We start from the raw sequence: 22195 nt of genomic DNA on the forward strand, positions 1-22195 counted from the left end.
GTCAGCACAGGGAGGTACACACAAACATTGTCATCTTTGAACTCGTGAGTCATGGCTTTTGTTTGAAGGTCAGCGCTATCAGATATGCTTTTAAATTTGACCACTGTACTGACATGGGATGTCATACTACATATTGTAGTACCATAGGATATTAGGTTGTTTTGTTGGGTTGTTTAAGGCAGCACTCAGCAATATTCCAGCTATATGGCAGAATCAAACAATCCAGTGATCAACAGCATGAGCATCGATCTACTCAATCGGGAACCAATGACATGTGTCAACCAAGTCAGCGAGCCACACCACCCAGTCAGCCTCTACGACAAGCATGGGTTACTGAAGATCAATTCTAACCCGGATCTTCATGGGTACACAGGGCATTGGGAGGTCATCTTAACATCGTACCAGTTTTTATAACTTGACAATGTTTAGGGTGTGGATTAGTCTAATTTTGTTGAGAACAGAATACGTATCGATGTACATTGCAGTAAAAGGTTAAGGTAATGATACTCTGTGTGGAATGACGAACCAAACGTCCCACAATGCCTCAAATGATGTTATGAATTCAGGGGCGGATACAGCTTTTTGAGAAAGGGGGCTGCACTCTTCATATTCACGAGAGTTTCAATGGCCATCAAACCTGTGGATCTGCTTATGTAATTCGACAGGGGACACCAGAAATGGGCTTCACACATTGTACCAATGTGGGGAATTCAACCCAGGTATTCAGCCTGACGAGCGAACGCTTTAACCATAGTGCTACCCCACCGCCCAATAGATGACAGACAGTCCAACAGGAAAGTGGCAAACTGGTCATCATCCGGCTATTATATCACGATGTTAAAAGCTGGTACGTGTCCGTACCCTGCCTGGCAGTCACCATTAAGGGTACAAGGGTACTAGACAGTCCCCGCCAGCGTAGAGTCAAACAATGAGAGTGGGGTATCCAAGTTCAGTGACAGATCATTAAAGACGTATATCAGTTCCAAGAAAAGATCTGACACTGTGGGAATCACACCTCCGACCAGTATCAGTGTAACTCAAGCTACTTCCTGGTCTCGTAAAACAGGCCACGGTGACCATCTTGATATTGTGTCAAATGGCGGACCATCATACACCGTCACACCCCAGTGTGGGATTCTGGGTGAGTGAGTTGGTGAGTGAGTGAGTTGGTGAGTGAGTGAGTGAGTGAGTGAGTGAGTGGGTGGGTGGGTGAGTGAGTGAGTGAGTGAGTGAGTGAGTGAGTGAGTGAGTGAGTGAGTGAGTGAGTGAGTGAGTGAGTGAGTGAGTGAGTGAGTGAGTGAGTGAGTGAGTGAGTGAGTGAGTGAGTGAGTGAGTTTTTAAGCTGCTTTTAGCAATATTCCAGCAATATCACAGCGGGGGACACCAGAAATGGGCTTCACACATTGTACCCATGTGTCATGGTCATGAGTTTTTTTTAGTGGATTGGGTGGCCAGGGACTTCATTGACTGCACGTCACCCCGCCTTGAAAAGATTCCACACTGCCTATAATATTTATAGTTGGCCATCATATAGAGTATTGCTCATGAGGTGTCAACAAACATAAATTCTCAGAAATCTGGCTATGACAACCATCTTGCAATTGCCGATAAAACTAAACATCACCCCCTTGTTCTGTGAATGTTTGAAAGTTTCGGGAAAACACCGAAGTGTCAATCCCTCTTTTTTCAACCAAGTGATTTCCGGTGAATACAAATTATACCGCTGTACTGCATGTATAATAGATATTATAACCGCCGACACAGTGGTAAGATGAGTCAGTGACAACGAAGATCCACTCATCCATGTTAACTACGGCCATTACTCCTACCAACTCAACAACGACTGGTGTTTATTGGCAGTGATTGTGTTACAAGGAGTGGCCGCTTGTAACATGACACAGGATGAAGGTGCTTGTGTCGACACATGACACCAGGAGACAGTAGTTGTGTCGACACCAGCAGGTGTTTAAATTGACACCAACTTCTAACCCAACAGACAATAATCCAGACATCAATACTGACTTCCTCACCAACAGTTTCACACACAGTACATGATACAGGTGTCCAAATACATGGATGTATCGATACATCACACATGTACGCCTGACAATACTACTGCATCACTCTATGTTCGTACTCTGTGTTGAATTTTTAAAAGTATTAATCACAATGACTCATCATCCCCTAGTGTGCTAGCTATATTATCATCTAAAGTGAAACGGGTCTGGATATTGTGTTCCAGATTAATGCATTCATGCATGGAAGCTTCACACGTCCCAACTAGTGCTGGTTTTACTGCTAGCACACAACGATACTGTGCCTCAGTTTGGTCATGAATACCCCACCACACTGTCTATAAGCACACAGTCTATCCACGACAGAGGTGGTCTCCAATCACACACTCTATCCACCAAAGAGGTGGTCTCTCAGCAACACACTCTATCCATGACAGAGGCTGTCTCTAAGCACACGCTCTATCCATGACAGAGGTGGTCTCCAAGCACACGCTCTATCCACAACAGAGGTGGTCTCCAATCACACGCTCTATCCACCAAAGAGGTGGTCTCTCAGCAACACACTCTATCCATGACAGAGGCGGTCTCTAACCACACGCTCTATCCACAACAGAGGTGGTCTCCAATCACACGCTCTATCCACCAAAGAGGTGGTCTCTAAGCACACGCTCTATCCACAACAGAGGTGGTCTCCAATCACACGCTCTATCCACCAAAGAGGTGGTCTCTCAGCAACACACTCTATCCATGACAGAGGCGGTCTCTAACCACACGCTCTATCACAACAGAGGTGGTCTCCAAGCATATGCTCTATCCACCAAAGAGGTGGTCTCCCAGCACATACTCTATCCATGACAGGTGGTCTCCAAGCACATGCTCTATCCACCCAGAGGTGGTCTCCAAGCAACACACTCTATCATGACAAGAGGTGGTCTCAACCACATGCTCTATCCACCAGAGGTGGTCTCCAAGCATATGCTCTATCAACAAAGAGGTGGTCTCTAAGCATATGCTCTAATCACCAAAGAGGTGGTCTCCAAGCACATGCTCTATCAACCAGAGGTGGTCTCCAAGCATATGCTCTATCCACCAGAGGTGGTCTCCAAGCATATGCTCTATCCACCAAAGAGGTGGTCTCTAAGCATATGCTCTATCCACCAAAGAGGTGGTCTCTAACCACAGGCTCTATCCACCAGAGGTGGTTTCCAAGCATATGCTATATTCACCAAAAAGGTGGTCTCCAAGCATATGCTCTATTCACCAAAGAGGCGGTCTCTAAGCACAGTCTATCCACCAAAAAGGTGGTCTCTAAGCATAGACTATTCACCAAAGAGGCGGTCTCTAAGCACAGTCTATCCACCAATGAGGTGGTCTCTAAGCACAGTCCATCCACCAATGAGGTGGTCTCTAAGCATAGTCTATTCACCAATGAGGTGGTCTCTAAGCACAGTCTATTCACCAATGAGGTGGTCTCTAAGCATAGTCTATCCACCAATGAGGTGGTCTCTAAGCATAGTCTATTCACCAATGAGGTGGTCTCTAAGCATAGTCTATCCACCAATGAGGTGGTCTCTAAGCATAGTCTATTCACCAATGAGGTGGTCTCTAAGCATAGTCTATTCACGAATGAGGTGGTCTCTAAGCATAGTCTATTCACCAATGAGGTGGTCTCTAAGCATAGTCTATCCACCAATGAGGTGGTCTCTAAGCATAGTCTATTCACCAATGAGGTGGTCTCTAAGCATAGTCTATCCACCAATGAGGTGGTCTCTAAGCACAGTCTATCCACCAATGAGGTGGCCTCTAAGCACATGCTCTATACATGACAGAGATGACCACTAAGAACATGTTCTATCCACTACGGAGGTGGACTCCATGCACACACACTATCCACCATGGAGGCTGTCTCTAAGCACACAGTCTATCCACCACAGAGGTGGTTTCAAAGCACATGCTCTATTTATCACAGAGGTGGTCTCAAAGCACACGCTCTATTCACCACAGAGGTGGTCTCAAAGCACACGCTCTATACACCACAGAGGTGGTCTCTAAAGACTTAAAGACTATGGTGGCCCTCTTTACAAATGAAAATAAATGTAATACATCAAAGGGCTCAGACAATTAAATGTTTGCATGATATTTACAACAAACAAGCACAGGTAATAATGATCATCATGTACTGATACAAGATCACACAACAACACACTCCTCCGTAAACAGAACAGCGACACATTGAAAACCCTCGTCTACAACTCAGCAGGGTACAACTCTCCCTAGCTACAAACAAACATACTTATGCAAGCATTACATTTACACAACAGCTGCACATGGTATTACGCAGAGGTAATACTACACCCAATCACGACCCTCCGCCAGATCAGTCCCGTAGGTTCTCTGGGTGTTAGATAACAGGTGACCTGTGACACTGTTCACATGATGACACGAAGACCTTTACTGCAGCCAAGTGACATCTCACAGAGGTTAGATCTACCAGTGTCTATCTCACAGAGGTTAGATCTACCCGTATCTATCTTACTGACACCACGACAATCTACACTTGACAGACATACTGTCTCTTTAAACAAGCATGATTAATACGAATCATCTTTCACAATGTCGACCATAGAAAAGACATATGCACCAATGTATATCAAGATTTCCTTGAAAACATTTTTCAAATTCCACTGTCGCACTGAACACAAGTTCACGTAACTTGATATATCACCTATTCTAGAAGGTTGGTACAAATATTTTCAGTTATGCCTACTGAGTGCTACGGTGCTTCGTACAGATAGGTTAATTCACTCAAACATTAAGCCCTTTCCATCCGATGGTAATGCGATGTAATAGCAACGCACCATCACAAAGAATGACATCTCATGCTCTCCGTAATGCATGCTGTAGTAAGTGAGTAAGTGAGTTTAGTTTTACGCCGCACTCAACAATATTCCAGCTATATGGCGGCAGTCTGTAAATAATCGAGTCTGGACCAGACAATCCAGTGATCAACAGCATGAGCATCAATCTGCGCAATTAGGAACCGATGACATGTGTCAACCAAATCAGCGAGCCTGACCACCTGATCCTGTTAGTCGCCTCTTACGACAAGCATAGTCGCCTTTTGTGGCAAGCATGGGTTGCTGAAGACCTATTGTACTCCGGATCTTTACGGGTCTAATGCAAACTGTAACAGACGTCTCTATGGAACATTGTTCCAAAATTCATGGGGGCGGTGGGGTAGCCTAATGGTTAAAGCGTTGGCTCGTCACGCCGAAGACCCGGGTTCGAGTCCCCACATGGGTACAATGTGTGAAGCCCATTTCTGGTGTCCCCCGCCGTGATGTTGCTGGAATATTGCTAAAAGCGGCGTAAAACCAAACTCAGTCAGTCAGTCCAACAACACACTGACGGAGCTGAACTCCATTTGTTGTAGGGAACCATTATTTTGTTTCAATTTTCACAAAGAAAAAAGACCATTTTTAACATAAAGTCTATTTACTCGTACTTATTTCAAACAATCTGTCCCAACATGAAAAATTTGTCAATGCTGGTGACTTACAAAACTGGGTCTCCCAGAAAATGGTAAAGAATTAGCTTGTATGTTATGTCAAGAAAGTATTCATTCACGGTGAATAAAAAAATCTGTATGGTTTGATTCAATGTTTACTGGGGCAGCAGGGTAGCCTAAAGGTGAAAGCGTTCACTTGTCACGCCGAAGATCTGGGTTCGATTCCCCACATGGGTATAATGTGTGAAGCCCATTTCTGGTGTCCCCCGCCATGACATTGCTGGAATATTGCTAAAAGCGGCGAAAAACCCAACTCACATACTCACTTAGTCTGTGTCACAGTCCCTGAACCATATTATTTTCCCTACTGCCTAGCCCTCCCTGCAACCCTAAAGCCCTAAGTGAAGCAAGTCTAGATTTCCCCAGGTTCTGAATCTCTGGTCTCCCTAGGGCTCCTTTTCAGTTCAAATGGATTTATTTGTTTCTGTCAAAATTATATACATTCAGGGATTAAGCATTAGTCTAATACTCACTCACTCACTCACTGAATGTTCAGCAATAAATTTTTTGTTGATAATTCCAACAGTTGCCAAGCAATGCTGCCATATTCAGATTTCAACTCTGTCTTGGGGGTTTAGATCTTGTGTCAAACATTTGATGTTGTAAAAGTGAGTGAGTGAGTTAAAATTTATCGTCACATCGGCAATATTTCAGCCAGATCGTGACGAGAACAATTAATTTTAGACATAGTAATTAATGGTAAATTGTAAAAATTGTCAACAAAGGACAGTAAAATAACTAGATTATCACAGATTCGAATGTAAAACTAGTAATTAGATCTAAAACAGGGTAAATATAGATGACAATACAATATAAAAACAGGCTATATATTGCCAACCACTGAAAGTAGATCACCATAGTAGGGACCATGGGGACTTACAGTACATTTGTTTCCTGCATGGACTCTATCTGGATTTACACCATCCCTTCAGCTATTAGCAATTTTAGATCAACTAGCCACAAATTGTCGTAAAAGTAGACTGTAATAGCTACCTACACAGTCACCTCTGTGATTATCATCTACCTACACAGTCACCTCTGTAATAGCTACCTACACAGTCACCTCTGTGATAGCTACCTACACAGTCACCTCTGTAACAGCTACCACACACAGTCACCTCTGTGATAGCTACCTCAGTCACCCCAGTGATAGCTACCTACACAGTCACCTCCATGACAGCTAGCCACCTACACAGTCACCTCTGTAACAGCTACCTACACAGTCACACCTCTGTGATAGCTACCACACAGTCACCTCTGTGATAGCTACTCACACAGTCACCTCTGTAATAGCTACCTACACAGTCACCTCTGTAACAGCTACCCACACAGTCACCTCTGTGATAGCTACCTACACAGTCACCTCTGTAATAGCTACCTACACAGTCACCTCTGTAACAGCTACCTACACAGTCACCTCTGTAATAGCTACCTACACAGTCACCTCTGTAACAGCTACCTACACAGTCACCTCTGTGACAGCTACCTACACAGTCACCTCTGTAATAGCTACCTACACAGTCACCTTCTGTAATAGCTACCTACACAGTCACCCCTGTGATAGCTACCTACACAGTCACCTCTGTGATAGCTACCTACACAGTCACCTCTGTAACAGCTACCTACACAGTCACCTCTGTGATAGGCCTACTCACACAGTCACCTCTGTGATAGCTACCCACACAGTCACCTCTGTAACAGCTACCTACACACAGTCACCTCTGTAAGTAGCCACCCACACAGTCGCCTCTGTGATAGCTGCTACCTACACAGTCACCTCTGTAACAGCTACCCACACAGTCACCTCTGTGATAGCTACCTACACAGTCACCTCTGTGATAGCTACCTACACAGTCACCTCTGTAATAGCTACCTACACAGTCACCTCTGTAACAGCTACCCACACAGTCACCTCTGTGATAGCTACCTACACAGTCACCTCTGTAACAGCTACCTACACAGTCACCTCTGTAATAGCTACCTACACAGTCACCTCTGTGATAGCTACCTACACAGTCACCTCTGTAATAGCTACCTACACAGTCACCTCTGTAATAGCTACCTACACACAGTCATCTCTGTAACAGCTACCTACACAGTCACCTCTGTAACAGCTACCTACACAGTCACCTCTGTGAGTAGCTACCTACACAGTCACCTCTGTGATAGCTACCTACACAGTCACCTCTGTGATTATCATCATTAAGCTCATCCATAGTCGTCTATCATTCATGAAATACACAATGCCATTTTAGAAATCGGTCAAATGTAACGTGTGTTATATCTGGGATTACACTTTCTTAGTAAAGTACACCACACAACCGACTTCCATTTTGTGGAAGCCGCGGTGGCAGAGCGGTCTAGGCGTCTGACTTTGTGTGCTGGCAATTAGGTGCCTGACTCTGAGGGTGTGGGTTCGAATCCCAGATGGGACTCAACCCCAAAAGTACTAGAATCTGTACTTTACTAAGAAAGTGTAATCCCAAATATAACATACGTTACGTCTATCATTCAGCTTACAAAAAACACAAAACAAGGTATGCTGCGTTGGAGGGGATGCTTGAATATCTAATAATTATACATGTTCTACCTGCATAATAAAATCCACACAGTCATCCCTTGTACAGTAGACAAGATGATGAATGGCACGCCCCGGCCCGGGGCTCAACTGGGTTGACCCTCAACAGAATCTTTACTTGTACAATAGTACTGAAATATTTATGTGATATTAATATGAAACACAACTGCATGACAATTGCAACTGTGATCACGACAACTACTGCCATGATAATAAGATAATGTGACAAAAGATTTCAGATTGGTTTATTTTCTTCTTCTTTGACTATCATATTCACTATGTCCTGGAGATATTTGTCAGATTTGGTCATGATCTAGATGATTGTCCAATAAAATTTGTGAAAGTCTAAGACTATTACATGCAGTTCAATACGATGGTCAATAGGATTGTATCCGGTGGTCAGGCTCGCTGACTTGGTTGACACATGTCATCGGTTCCCAGTTGCGCAGATCAATGCTCATGCTGTTGATCACTGGATTGTCTGGTCCAGACTCAATTATTTACAGACCGCTGCCATATAGCTGGAATATTAAACCCAACTCATTTACTCACTCAATATGACTGTTGCTTGAAGATATGATGATTATAGTTCTTAATTCACTTTGCTTGAAGATATGATGATTATAGTTGACTCTTAACAATTCACTTTGTTCAATGACATCACTTTGTTCATTAAATGACTATAATGTGCCGTTGTCATGGCTCCTAACATTATTTTGTTCAACCTATGACTGTTGCTTGGAGTTATGACAGATATAGCTCTGACATCACTTTGTTCAATACATGACTATAATGTGCAGTTGTCGTGGCTCTTAACATTATATTGTTCAACCTATGACTGTTGCTTGGAGTTACGATGGTTAGATTATCATTATCCTACATTAGCAAGCAAATAGCTTGACATAGCATACCCCCATCAAAGAGGAGACAACTCACAACAACAAGCTGGGACCTATCCCTTATAGAGCAGACGTGTCCCTGCAGAAGGGTGACCGAGAGTCATCACCCCCCTATCCAGGGTGCAGGTGGTGACTAACAGACACGGAAATGTCACGCTGAAAGACTGAATAGGCTATTGAAATTATGGTGCTTTTGAAAAATATGCCTTTATGCTGTGCCTGTTTCCATTAACTTCTATAGAATCTAAGGCAAATGTTTAAATTCTACTCCAGCGAACAAAGGATCATAAATATCAGAATGTGAATGTCAACCAATTCTGACCTAATGAAATAAGCATTCACTAAACTACCTGGTTTACCACAATGGAAGCAGTCAGTCGTGGCGAAGTCTTTCAAGCATGACTCACTTGGGACATCGCTTTCAAATGTAAGGTCCAATTGGGACTAATCTAATGTCAATACAAATTTTAAGCCATATTTAAACTCTAGATTTGTGTCTTGATTGATGGTTACAGGTGGAGAGGAGTTGTCTCGATATATGTCAAGGTTTTTTCACATCCATTCATTACTCCAGACATCAAATGTTCCCATAACCTACAGTGAGTGAGTAAGTGAGTGAGTGAGTTTAGTTCTACACCAAACTCAGCAATATTCCAGCTATATGACAGTGGTCTGCAAATACCAGGCAATCCAGTGATCAACAGCATGAGCATCGATCTGCGCAACTGGGAACCGATGACATGTGTCAACCATGTCAGTGAACCTGACCACCCGATCCTGTTAGTCGCCTCTTACAACAAGCATGGGTTACTGAAGATCAATATTCTAACCCAGACCTTCACAGGTCCATACCCTACAGACACTTCTTACAGACGTGACAATAACCAACTGGTTTGCACATTGTCACCTATTTCCTATTCTCAAATGATTAAAACTTTATGTGAATTCAAATATAACCTTATCAATGTGTAAACATCCTTTGTTGGGAAAAAAACCAATTTCAACAAGTGTTTGCCACTAATATGGCAATGTCCCCCACCGTTAAAGAATGGAATAATTATAACATATTAACTACTTTTTATTTTTTGGTCACATACAAGATGCCTGAAATGACTGATGTCTGCATAATCACCCAATGTAGGCTGTCGACATAACTGAAGACATTGGGTGCAATGTTTTATGAGATATCGCGTTAACAAGAGTTTGAAAAGTGGTCAAAGTGTTGTGACGACCTTGAAGATAAGGTCAAGGTCACCCAAATCAACTGGTGTCTGCGTATTCCCCCAATGTAGGCTGTCACCAAATTTGAAGACATTGGGTACAACAGTCCATGAGATATCGCGTTAACAAGAGTTGAAAAGTGGTCAAAGTGTTGTGGTGACCTTGAAGATAAGGTCATGGTCACCCAAATCAACTGGTGTCTGCGTAATCCCCAAATGTACGCTGTCACCAAATTTGAAGACATTGGGTACAACAGTTCATGAGATATCGCGTTAACAAGAATCTGGACGTATGTACATATACGGACAGACGCCGCTGAATACATAGTCCCGCGTTCCGCGTTGCAGCGGGGGACAATTGAAAGCTACCCTTGACACAATAATTCCCAAAAGATTCATTCGTTTGTGTTTTAATATTACATTCAGCAATATTCCTGTAAATGATGGCAGTCCGTAAATAATCAAATTGAGCCGAGGCAATCCAGTGGGGTGAGTGAGTTGAGTTTTATGCTGCTTTAAGCAATATTCCAGCAATGTCACGCGGGGGAGACCAGAAGACAATCCAATGAATGAGGTTATGGGGACATGACGACATGTGTCAACCAAGTCAGCGAACATGACCCTATGATCCAGTCATTTCTTATGACAGGCATGCATCCAGAAGATCAGTTCTAACCCAAACTTATTGTGGTCCCAAAAGAGCGTGATTTTGGTCTCGCATTTGCTTTGAACAGTTTTTCAGTTACATCAATGCATCTGAATAGACATTCTCTTCCCACAGAGGTTACTTGTCATATCTTCCTACGAACCTCTGTTCTAATACGGCCATATTTACCGGTTCTCGTAAAATCCCCTAGAGGCAAAAGATCGCAACACGAAAGATCTCCCTTCTTTCTATCCAATCAGAACACGTGTTACATCGACTTAGATTCAACTTGACTAACACAAGCAAATGTGAGGCCACAAATATCCCTCCTCTGCCGGGGACTTGTGTTGATGTTACACACAAGGCATTTAATGGCTAGTTTGTCCGTTGTTAACGAGGGCGATGGAGAAGCCACTGATCCGCCATAACATGACTGAGTTCTGTCTAGATGAAACGTTTGCGCATCACGAAGGGGAAGAGGTTTAGTTTTCTCGAAACATACGGAAATTACCGAGGCCTTGCGAATGATCACTTTTGAAACAACGTCACTGATTGCACAACTAAATCTGATTGCAACCAATCACGAATCCTGAACACTCGCACCATGAAAGGGCCGTATTAGAACAGAGGTTCGTACGAAGATATGACAAGTAACTTCTGTGGGAAGAGAATGCTGAATAGAAGACCAAACTGATAATGGTGGTGTGTGGTGTGTGGTGTGTGGTGTGTGGTGTGTGGTCCCGGGCACAGAGCTCAGGTCACAAATCATGTGAAGTTAAGCAACCCAAGACCTAACTGAAAATGACAAACTAAGAATCAAAATACAGGCCAATCTGAACCATGAATCAGCAAATCCTGGAACAACAAAGGGACACTACTTTGCAGAGAGACTTAAATTGGATCCTTATAGACTAGAAAACAATCAAGTCCCAAATATTTAAATACAAGTGACACCTTCTCACCCAGGACTCACTAGAGCTATTTCACTGTATCAGGCTGTGTTGGGGGGATAGTTTTAAGTGACACAGAAAACAACCAGCCTGGTGCTCACAACCTAGAAACATAATCACGGTGAGCTGCGATCACAGGTTACTGTCATGCCCAAGGGAGGCAACTCTGGACAGCAAACTGTACAGCTTCAGACAACTGGGCCTCAGGGGCCCCTACAGACGACAGTGTTTCATTGACTTACCTAGAGTATACTCTGTATGGTCAGACTTGTCACTCTTCTCAGATTTATCACTCTTGTCATAGACGTCCATCTTGGGAGGCGGTCGGGCAGGGAGATCTGGGGGTTTGTCTTCACCCCCGCCGGAGCTGGTCAGATCGGAGGAAGCTCGGTCGCGCCGAGGTGGAAGGGGCGGGGGTACGGGGATGTCGGCCACCTCCTCTGCAAGTTCATCCAGGCTGGCGGCAGTGGCCAGACTGGATCGGTCACCTGACTGTTGACCCGCACTATCTTCCGACAGCTGGAGCCGAGCCACTGGAATCTCATACAGGTCCTGTTCATCTTTGTCTTCATCGTCTTGTCTGCAGACACAAAACCAACACTTTCAATTTGGGAGTGAGTGAGTGAGTTTAGTTTTACGCCGCTTTTAGCAATATTCAAGCAATATCACGGCAGGGGACACCAGAAATGGGCTTCACACATTGTACCCATGTGGGTAATCAAACCCGGGTCTTCAGCGTGACGAGGGACCTGGACAAGTAACCACTAGGCTGCCCCATCCCCCCACTAGGCCACCCCATCCCCCCTACCTTTTGGGAAAGTTTTGGAGGTCACATTAAAGAGTGAATGAGTGATTAAAGAATACAGTCAGCAAAATTTGGCAGTCTGGAGACACTCATGCAAACAACCCTAGGTAGAATGTGACACCATCTTAGTCACTATAAATATGGGAATTATGATCTTAGCATCAAGACTGTGGTCGGGCTACGTTAATATATCTGAGTTACAATCATCTATAACTGCTATGAGTCTATGTAGACGTGTGGATGTTTTGCTTGTCTACCACAATGACTGTCTATGTTAAAGTGCCGGAGTAATGATCATCTTAGGATGACAACTGTCGAAGGTCTAAGTTAAATATGGTCTTAGTGTTGTGACTGTAATAACTCTAAGTTAAAGTATGGACATTACGACTGACGGAGCATGAAGACTGCTTATAATCTGCTCCCGAACCCTTTGATGGTTACACTGGGAGAGTAGCAGAAACCCTGAATGACATACAGCTGGTGCATCCTCTCCTGAATGTCACATTACTACTTCTGGACAAGAATGACCAGCAGACGAGTGACAATATTAAGGTGAGGTGAGGTGAAATTGGGTTTAACGTCGTGCTTGAGAATATTTCGCTCATATGACGACGTGCATGCTATGTATGTGTATGTGCGGCTGCTTGTACTAGCCCAGACTGAAGCTGGTTTTATAGTGCTAGCCCACTGAGGTACCATGCCACAGTGAAACATGAATACCCCACTCAGACACATTATACTGACTCCGAGCTGACCAGTCCTTGTTGTACCCATTAATGCCGAGCGCCAGACAGGGACCAACAAGTACCATATTTAGCGTCTTTTGGTATGACGCGGTCCGGGGATCGAACCCGCGACCTTCCGCTCTCCAGGCGGACGCTCTAACCACTACACCACGGAGGCGTCTGACAATATTAAGGAGATATGATTGTTCTATATACATGTTACAAAAGCAAATAATGATATAGAGTAGGACAATTGGTTGTAGGATTAGCTTACCGGTCCAGATGCTCTTCAATGTCAATGTCATCGTAAACCTTCACGCCCTGCAACACAGACAGCTTATCTATCACAAATGTCTATCAACAATATCTATGGATACCAATAACTGAACACCAAACAGCAAGATGGTGAGGTATGGTGAGGTGAGGTGAGGTGGAGTGGTGTGTAATGTCCTGTTCAAGATTAATAACATGCTTGTTTGGTCCAGAATTTCAGTGTATTAGGAAACAGCCAAACAGAACTTTCATCTGAGAAAATCACATTGTCCCAGTTAAAATTTCTATGCTGTAAGCACCAGTTCAACCTTCGCTCATTTTGTTCAGGTTTCATGATCGGTGATAGAATTCCTCGACTTTTCTGCCAACCCATTGCATGAAGCTCAGTTCTAATTGTCTCCTTACAGACAGCCACAGTTTCTCTATCAATCATATCCAGCTTTAAGTTTTCTAAACTCCTTCGTTTGTTTTTAGAAACAAGAATACCAAGCCGCCTCCTGTCACCGACAGTCAATTTTCTGGGCCTACCTGCGCCTCCCTGGTGCTCAATGCCATATCCATTTGCAATATTCTTCAAAACACGATAAACAGTGGACAAAGGGATGCCTGTTCTACTTGAAATCACTTTAGCTGATCTGATGTCCTTGTTATAATACTCTAAAATCAACTTCCTCTACTCCAAATCATCCATACTGAGGATCACTGAAAATGTCGTCTGCTAGCAAGTAAACAAAGGGGGATAACTCTTCACAAACTAATGAAAAAGGATTAATGGAGTTGTCTCTCTTGAATGAAACATAGCACTTGATAGCTGGTCAAGGTTGTTTATACTAGAAATCCAACTAAACATATTCCTAAAATTGTCAATCATTTCTGGTCATACTATATATAGTCAGGGTACTATGACAAGTTACTGAACGTGACCTGTCTCTTAAGTTGATAAGCACAGGTTGCTGGGGACCAAGTCTAACCACAATCACCACATCCCACTCGAGCTCCTGATACCAACAAGTCTCACTAACTTTCATTCAGGAAGGAACTCTCCAGAGATACCTGTTCTGATACCAACAAGTCTCACTAACAGCCCTTGAGGAAGGAACTCTCCAGAGATACCTGTTCTGATACCAGAGATACCTGTTCTGATACCAACAAGTCTCACTAACTGTCCTTGAGGAAGGAACCCTCCAGAGATACCTGTTCTGATACCAACAAGTCTCACTAACTGTCCTTGAGGAAGGAACCCTCCAGAGATACCTGTTCTGATACCAACATGTCTCACTAACTGCCCTTGAGGAAGGAACCCTCCAGAGATACCTGTTCTGATACCAACATGTCTCACTAACTGTCCTTGAGGAAGGAACTCTCCAGAGATACCTGTTCTGATACCAACAAGTCTCAATAACTGCCCTTGAGGAAGGAACCCTCCAGAGATACCTGTTCTGATACCAACAAGTCTCACTAACAGCCCTTGAGGAAGGAACTCTCCAGAGATACCTGTTCTGATACCAACAAGTCTCACTAACAGCCCTTGAGGAAGGAACTCTCCAGAGATACCTGTTCTGATACCAACAAGTCTCACTAACTGTCCTTGAGGAAGGAACCCTCCAGAGATACCTGTTCTGATACCAACAAGTCTCACTAACTGCCCTTGAGGAAGGAACCCTCTAGAGATACCTGTTCTGATACCAACAAGTCTCACTAACAGCCCTTGAGGAAGGAACTCTCCAGAGATACCTGTTCTGATACCAACATGTCTCACTAACTGCCCTTGAGGAAGGAACCCTCCAGAGATACCTGTTCTGATACCAACATGTCTCACTAACTGTCCTTGAGGAAGGAACTCTCCAGAGATACCTGTTCTGATACCAACAAGTCTCACTAACTGCCCTTGAGGAAGGAACCCTCCAGAGATACCTGTTATGATACCAACATGTCTCACTAACTGTCCTTGAGGAAGGAACTCTCCAGAGATACCTGTTCTGATACCAACAAGTCTCACTAACAGCCCTTGAGGAAGGAACCCTCCAGAGATACCTGTTCTGATACCAACATGTCTCACTAACAGTCCTTGAGGAAGGAACTCTCCAGAGATACCTGTTCTGATACCAACAAGTCTCACTAACTGCCCTTGAGGAAGGAACCCTCCAGAGATACCTGTTCTGATACCAACATGTCTCACTAACTGTCCTTGAGGAAGGAACTCTCCAGAGATACCTGTTCTGATACCAACAAGTCTCACTAACTGCCCTTGAGGAAGGAACCCTCCAGAGATACCTGTTCTGATACCAACAAGTCTCACTAACAGCCCTTGAGGAAGGAACTCTCCAGAGATACCTGTTCTGATACCAACAAGTCTCACTAACAGCCCTTGAGGAAGGAACCCTCCAGAGATACCTGTTCTGATACCAACAAGTCTCACTAACAGCCCTTGAGGAAGGAACTCTCCAGAGATACCTGTTCTGATACCAACAAGTCTCACTAACAGCCCTTGAGGAAGGAACCCTCCAGAGATACCTGTTCTGATACCAACAAGTCTCACTAACAGCCCTTGAGGAAGGAACTCTCCAGAGGTACCTGTTCTGATACCAACAAGTCTCACTAACAGCCCTTGAGGAAGGAACCCTCCAGAGATACCAACAAATCCCACTAAAAGCTAGTGAGGAAGGAACTCTCCAGAGATACCAACAAGTCTCACTAACAGCCAGTGAGGAAGGAACCCTCCAGAGATACCAACAAGTCTCACTAACAGCCCTTGAGGAAGGAACTCTCCAGAGATACCTGTTCTGATACCAACAAGTCTCACTAACAGCCCTTGAGGAAGGAACTCTCCAGAGATACCTGTTCTGATACTAACAAGTCTCACTAACAGCCCTTGAGGAAGGAACCCTCCAGAGATACCTGTTCTGATACTAACAAGTCTCACTAACTGTCCTTGAGGAAGGAACTCTCCAGAGATACCTGTTCTGATACCAACATGTCTCACTAACAGCTAGTGAGGAAGGAACCCTCCAGAGATACCTGTTCTGATACCAACAAGTCCCACTAACAGCCCTTGAGGAAGGAACCCTCCAGAGATACCTGTTCTGATTCGGAGTCCGAGACCTCTGTGGGTGGGACGACGGTTGTCAGAAGGTTACGGGAGATCTCTCGCTGATAAGCTGCAAAGTCTTTAGGCTGCTCAGATGTGTCAGTGACGTCGTTTTCCTCCTCTACAGGAGCTTCATCCTCTTCTACAAGCTCCGATGATGACTTCCTGTCTGTAAGACAAACATCAGAAGGTGTCAGAAGTTTTTTTCAGTTCATAAATAAGGAAGACACTGAGTTGCTTAACTGAGATGTTTTCATGATCCATTATCCAAAGCAATGTTTATTGGGAAAAATATTTGCCACACCACTGATACAATAAACCATGTCAAACATATCAGCTTACGATTCTTAATTTCTAATTGGTTAGGTTTTCAACAGTTCCAGTATTTACGATATATCCAATGATAAGAAATTGATTTTCCTGGATATCAATATTATTGGTTCTGTATTACATCTAGAACAATGTTGCTTTTTCATATCAAATTTTCTGGAGTGGTGATCACATGACTGACATGCGTTCGAAATGCACAACGAATCAGACAGGAATTCCTGCGTCAGTAATAAGGCTGGGACGGGTAACCCCGATACCCAGGACGGGGCATAATGAGTTGGACCTGACTACACGTCTCAATACACGGACATGTTATGATCATGTGACTAATAGATTAAACAATTCAATATGTTATTCTTTCATGATTAAAAGTTTGTATTGTCTTTGAAGATTTAGACATTATTTCCTGTTTTGAATATAATAAATACATGATTAAGATATTGAAAAGGAATAATTAGCCACCGAGCTGAAGAATATATTGCCATTTCTTACAAATTTGATGTCAGCAATTAACATATTGGGTATCCCGGGTAGGGTACGGTAAAAGGGGGTGGGGTAGAATATTTTGACCCATCCCAGCCCAAGTCAGTAACTCAGTCTATGGACTCTGTTTCCAGCAGATCACATCTCCAATGAGATTGCACCATACACTCCTGTTCGGATCTCAATATTGGTTCTCAACAAGCAGTTTACAACAATTCCTGAGACTTACTAGGTCGTGGCGGGATGGAAGGTGGGAGTTTGAGAATATCAAGACGCTCGACGAAGTACTGGCGCTTCTCCTCCGCAGCTGACGAAAGATTTTCCCCGGCAAGAGTCTTCACCAGGAAGTCTTCAATGCCAGGCAAAAGTTCTGAAAAAAGGAAAAAGAAAATTAAGATTTGAAGATCATAGCAAAACATTTTTAATGACTAGTTAAACACTCTCCTAAAGTACAAACAGGCCTTGTATACCTTGACTCGGCAAGTCAAAGCTGTTTCTCAGCAGAACAAGGGGTGGTGGGGTAGCCTAGTGGTTAAAGCGTTCACTCGTTATGCTGAAGACGCAGGTTTGATTCCATTTCTGGTGTCCCCTGCCATGATATTGCTGGAATATTGCTAAAAGCAGTGTAAAATTAAAACTTACTCACTTATGTTGAAACCCTTAGCAATGGGTTGGGGGTGTTGAAACCCTTATCAATGGGCTGGGTCATTGAAACCCTTGGCAATGGGTTTAGGGCTTGAAACCCTTAGCAATGGGTTGGGGACATTGAAACCCTTAGCAATGGGTTAAGGGCTTGAAACCCTTAGCAATGGGCTGGGGTGTTGAAACCCTGTGCCAGTGGGTTGGGGATGTTGAAATCCTGAGTTCCACCTGTACAATACTTCCACCTAAATCTATACTTGATAATATTCAGGACAGCGAACAAGGAAACCTGATCTATGTGCATCCTCGTCTCAATAATTAACAGTATCTACGACAGCTTGCAGCATCTGCTACACCGTCTACTACCACACATTCCTGGCAACTCCACAGCAGTTTACTGAGGTGACACAAATAGTCCCAGAAACAGATGTAAATATGGCACCCTCACTCAATAACAGAACCTTCAAGACTCACATGTCAATGAGCTGCGAAGGGATGAGTATAGGCGAAAACAGAATGATGTGATTATTTTATATAATATATATGTTCTATAAAAGAAACTCGCTGTTTAAAATGCAAGATACCAATCTCACTGGCATGCAGTTTGTAGAAAGATATATATTCAAACATCTTTGTAAATTCATCAGATTAAATGCCACATTCTCTTCTAAAATGCCCTGGGTGTTTTTTCAATTTTGTTCTACTGAGCAGTGAGTCGTTCACTAAATAATATCACAGCAGTGACAGTAGTTAGAGAAACGTTTTAACTAGTCTTTATAGCAAGTGAGTGATTTTAGTTTTACGCCGCACTCAGCAATTTTCCTGCTATATGGCGGCGGTCTGTAAATAATCAAGTCTTGACCAGACAATCTAATGATCAACAGCATGGGCATCAATCTACGCAATTGGGAACCGATGACATGTGTCAACCAAGTCAGCGAGCCTGACCACCCGATCCCGTTAGTTGCCTCTTACGACAAGCATGGGTTAATGAAGATCAATATTCTAACCCGGATATTCACAGGTACTATATAGCAAGCAGCAAAACCCTTAAAATTTGGTAAATTTCCACAGCTCTTGTGATACATCAACTACAGTCTGGCACAGGACCAGCTTCCATGATTGTTTCAACATGGTGGCCTGTGTGTGAGACCAGTGGTCAGTAGCAGGAGCAACAGTCCACACCTTTTGGCTGTGATCACACACTGTGTCCTTGTCACGCAAACTTGGGGTGTTGCCATTTACTTAAATAATCAAAGACTGGTGGGAATTTGGCAATGCCATCCTTTCTCAAGTCTTCCACTATTCCCATCTAACATCATGATATATTCACTACTTATTGAAACAGGATCAGTACTTTCTATCATAATATAGTACTGAACTATTATTTTTGTTTCTTTTTGTTTGGTTGATCTAGTTTTACTGAACATTAAAGAGAGTGAGTGAGTATGGGTTTACACCGCTTTTAGCAATATTCCAGCAACATCATCGTAGGGGACACCATAAATGGGGACCGCCTCCGTGGTGTAGTGGTTAGAGCATCCGCCCGGAGAGCGGAAGGTCGCGGGTTCGATCCCCAACCGCGTCATACCAAAAGACATTAAAATATGGTACTTGTTGGTCCATTAATGGGTACAACAAGGACCTCGGAGCGTATCATGTGTCTGGTATCTCATCTCAGTGGGCTAGCACTATAAAACCAGCTTCAGTCTGGGCTAGTACAAGCAGTCGCACATACACATACACACGCATGCACGTCGTCATATGAGCGAAATATTCTCAAGCACGACGTTAAACCCAATTTCACCTCACCTCACCATATGTGGGCTTCACACATTCTACCCATGTGGGGAATCGAACCCAGGTCTTTGGCGTGAAGAGCGAATGCAAAAACCACTAGGCTACCCCACCGTCCCTGAACATTAAGAACAGCATAATGACACGACAATGATTGTTACAGTTGATAGATCGTTTAAGGTGATTCAATCATCAATCATGACTTTACAGCCAATCCAATCATCTTCAGCAGGGCTCAGATAAATGGAAGAATTACAAGAATTGCATGTCTTTACTAAAACATCACGGGTAAATGTTGCCATGGCAACCACATAATTCATCACATTGCATTCAGTTCCAGGATGACAGAGTTCATTCTCTCACGTTCAACAAAAACATGAAACTAAACTTGAGTGAGTGAGTGAGTTATTATTTAACGTCACGTCGGCAATATTTCAGCCATATCGTGACGAGAACATATGTGACATTGAAATGGAATAGATGTATGTTATAAAAACCTGTCGAGGAAGGACAGTAAAACAACTAGAATATCACAATTACAACTAAAACTAGTGTGGAAAATTCAAACTCATCGCACTATTTGGACAATACAATATAAAAACTGGCTATAGATCGCAAACAAAACTAAACTTGAACTGGAGTAGATGCTAATCCTCATTCAAATATACTATACTGCTTATCACATACATCGTCTGAACATATGTCAGCCTGTAAATAATTCAACAACACAGGTAACCAATAAACAACTCCAGATATCGGAAACTAGCGACAGTTTACAATCACGCATACAAGCCAGCGCCCTCCCCTTCAGCCTTCTTGTTGAATGTATTTAACTGATCCTTTGTCCGAATTGAGATCCTGGTGCAACACGTACCCATTGCACGAACGCACGTATTGTTAGGCAACACACAGACATGTAAGCACATTAAAATGTCTTTACAAATGTTCCTCGCAGTTACCAAGTTAAACTTCATTTCCAGGTACTGTTGTGTGAGTGCTTGTCCACTTGTACAGATTATATATAGTTGATTTTTTTCTACTATATACAATATGCAGCAATTCCCTTCTAGGGATTGATTCAAAAGTGTCATTATCACATCAGTCACTCCAAAAATGATGATGATGATGATGATGATGATGATGATGATGATGATGATGATGATGATGATGATGATGATGATGATGATGATGAAATGATAAGAGGTTGGGTGATGGTATTGAGATGAGGATGAATTTCTAATAAATATTTAACCACAGTCTCATTGGAACATTTGACCCACTCCACTAACGACAATGTCCGACAGGTCACCACACCGTTTGGCAAGCATGCAGCAAATATCCATTGTTTACAAAGCACTGAAAACAATAAACCTTACCAATGTAGCTGTTGAAAAATTAAACATAAATAATGGCATTTCATTTATCTGAAAATCAGTCCATCATAACAAGACTTGACACACCATCAGTCCATGAAGTTCGTCTTAATGAGTCCCGCGTGGCCAGCCGTTACCCGTACTAATTACATGTAATTACCAGTAAGCAGATCGAATCAACATCACACATGGCTAATTGCCATTGTTGTTATTCAAATGTAACAAAACCTGTAAAGTCTTGAAATTTTTATGTGAGACCCATATAAAGATTTGAATTAACATTTCAAGAGTTTATAGGTTTTGACGATAAGGACTTTCAAAGATGTTTCTACAATCATAACAAACTTGATTTCATAAAAAATCTGATGGTTTTCAGTTTCGGCTCATTTTGATATTATTAGAGACATAGCCTCCATTGGAGGTAATTAATCTCACAAACATATAATTGACCCGTACAAACCACAAGCTGCCCTTTTATCTAACCGTGCCAATACATTTGAAACACTATTAATTAAAAGGTCATGTATATTTATATCTACAAGTGCTGCAGCTGGGACATATGTAATGTACCGTACTCGCTCTAATAGATGACCTGGATGTTTGGAAAATTAACAAAAAGGGACACTTATTTAATCCATACAGAAGTTAAACTTGTTTTTAGAGCTCGACTGCAGTGAAATTTTCTTTCTCAAATGTCAATGAAACTAGAACCTTTTCAGCTGATAAGATTATTCTGCATGTAGAGACTTGTAGGAGACTTTAAATACACAACATATTGAGGTAAACTTTGCTTAAATACACTG

General features: G+C 42.9%; 1 protein-coding gene across 1 annotated transcript in view; it reads right to left on the reverse strand.

Moving 5' to 3' along the window:
* Positions 1-22195, reverse strand: part of LOC124280669 — a 90859-nt gene that overhangs the window by 55873 nt on the left and 12791 nt on the right. Inside the window, 4 exon segments of the mRNA XM_046716660.1 lie at positions 12119-12456; positions 13681-13727; positions 16758-16936; positions 17810-17950. Coding sequence (XP_046572616.1) covers positions 12119-12456; positions 13681-13727; positions 16758-16936; positions 17810-17950 — 705 coding nt within the window.

This window comes from Haliotis rubra, unplaced genomic scaffold (genome assembly GCF_003918875.1).
Source record: "Haliotis rubra isolate DU_JTF1 unplaced genomic scaffold, ASM391887v1 Scf271, whole genome shotgun sequence".
Taxonomy (NCBI): Eukaryota; Metazoa; Mollusca; class Gastropoda; order Lepetellida; family Haliotidae; genus Haliotis; species Haliotis rubra.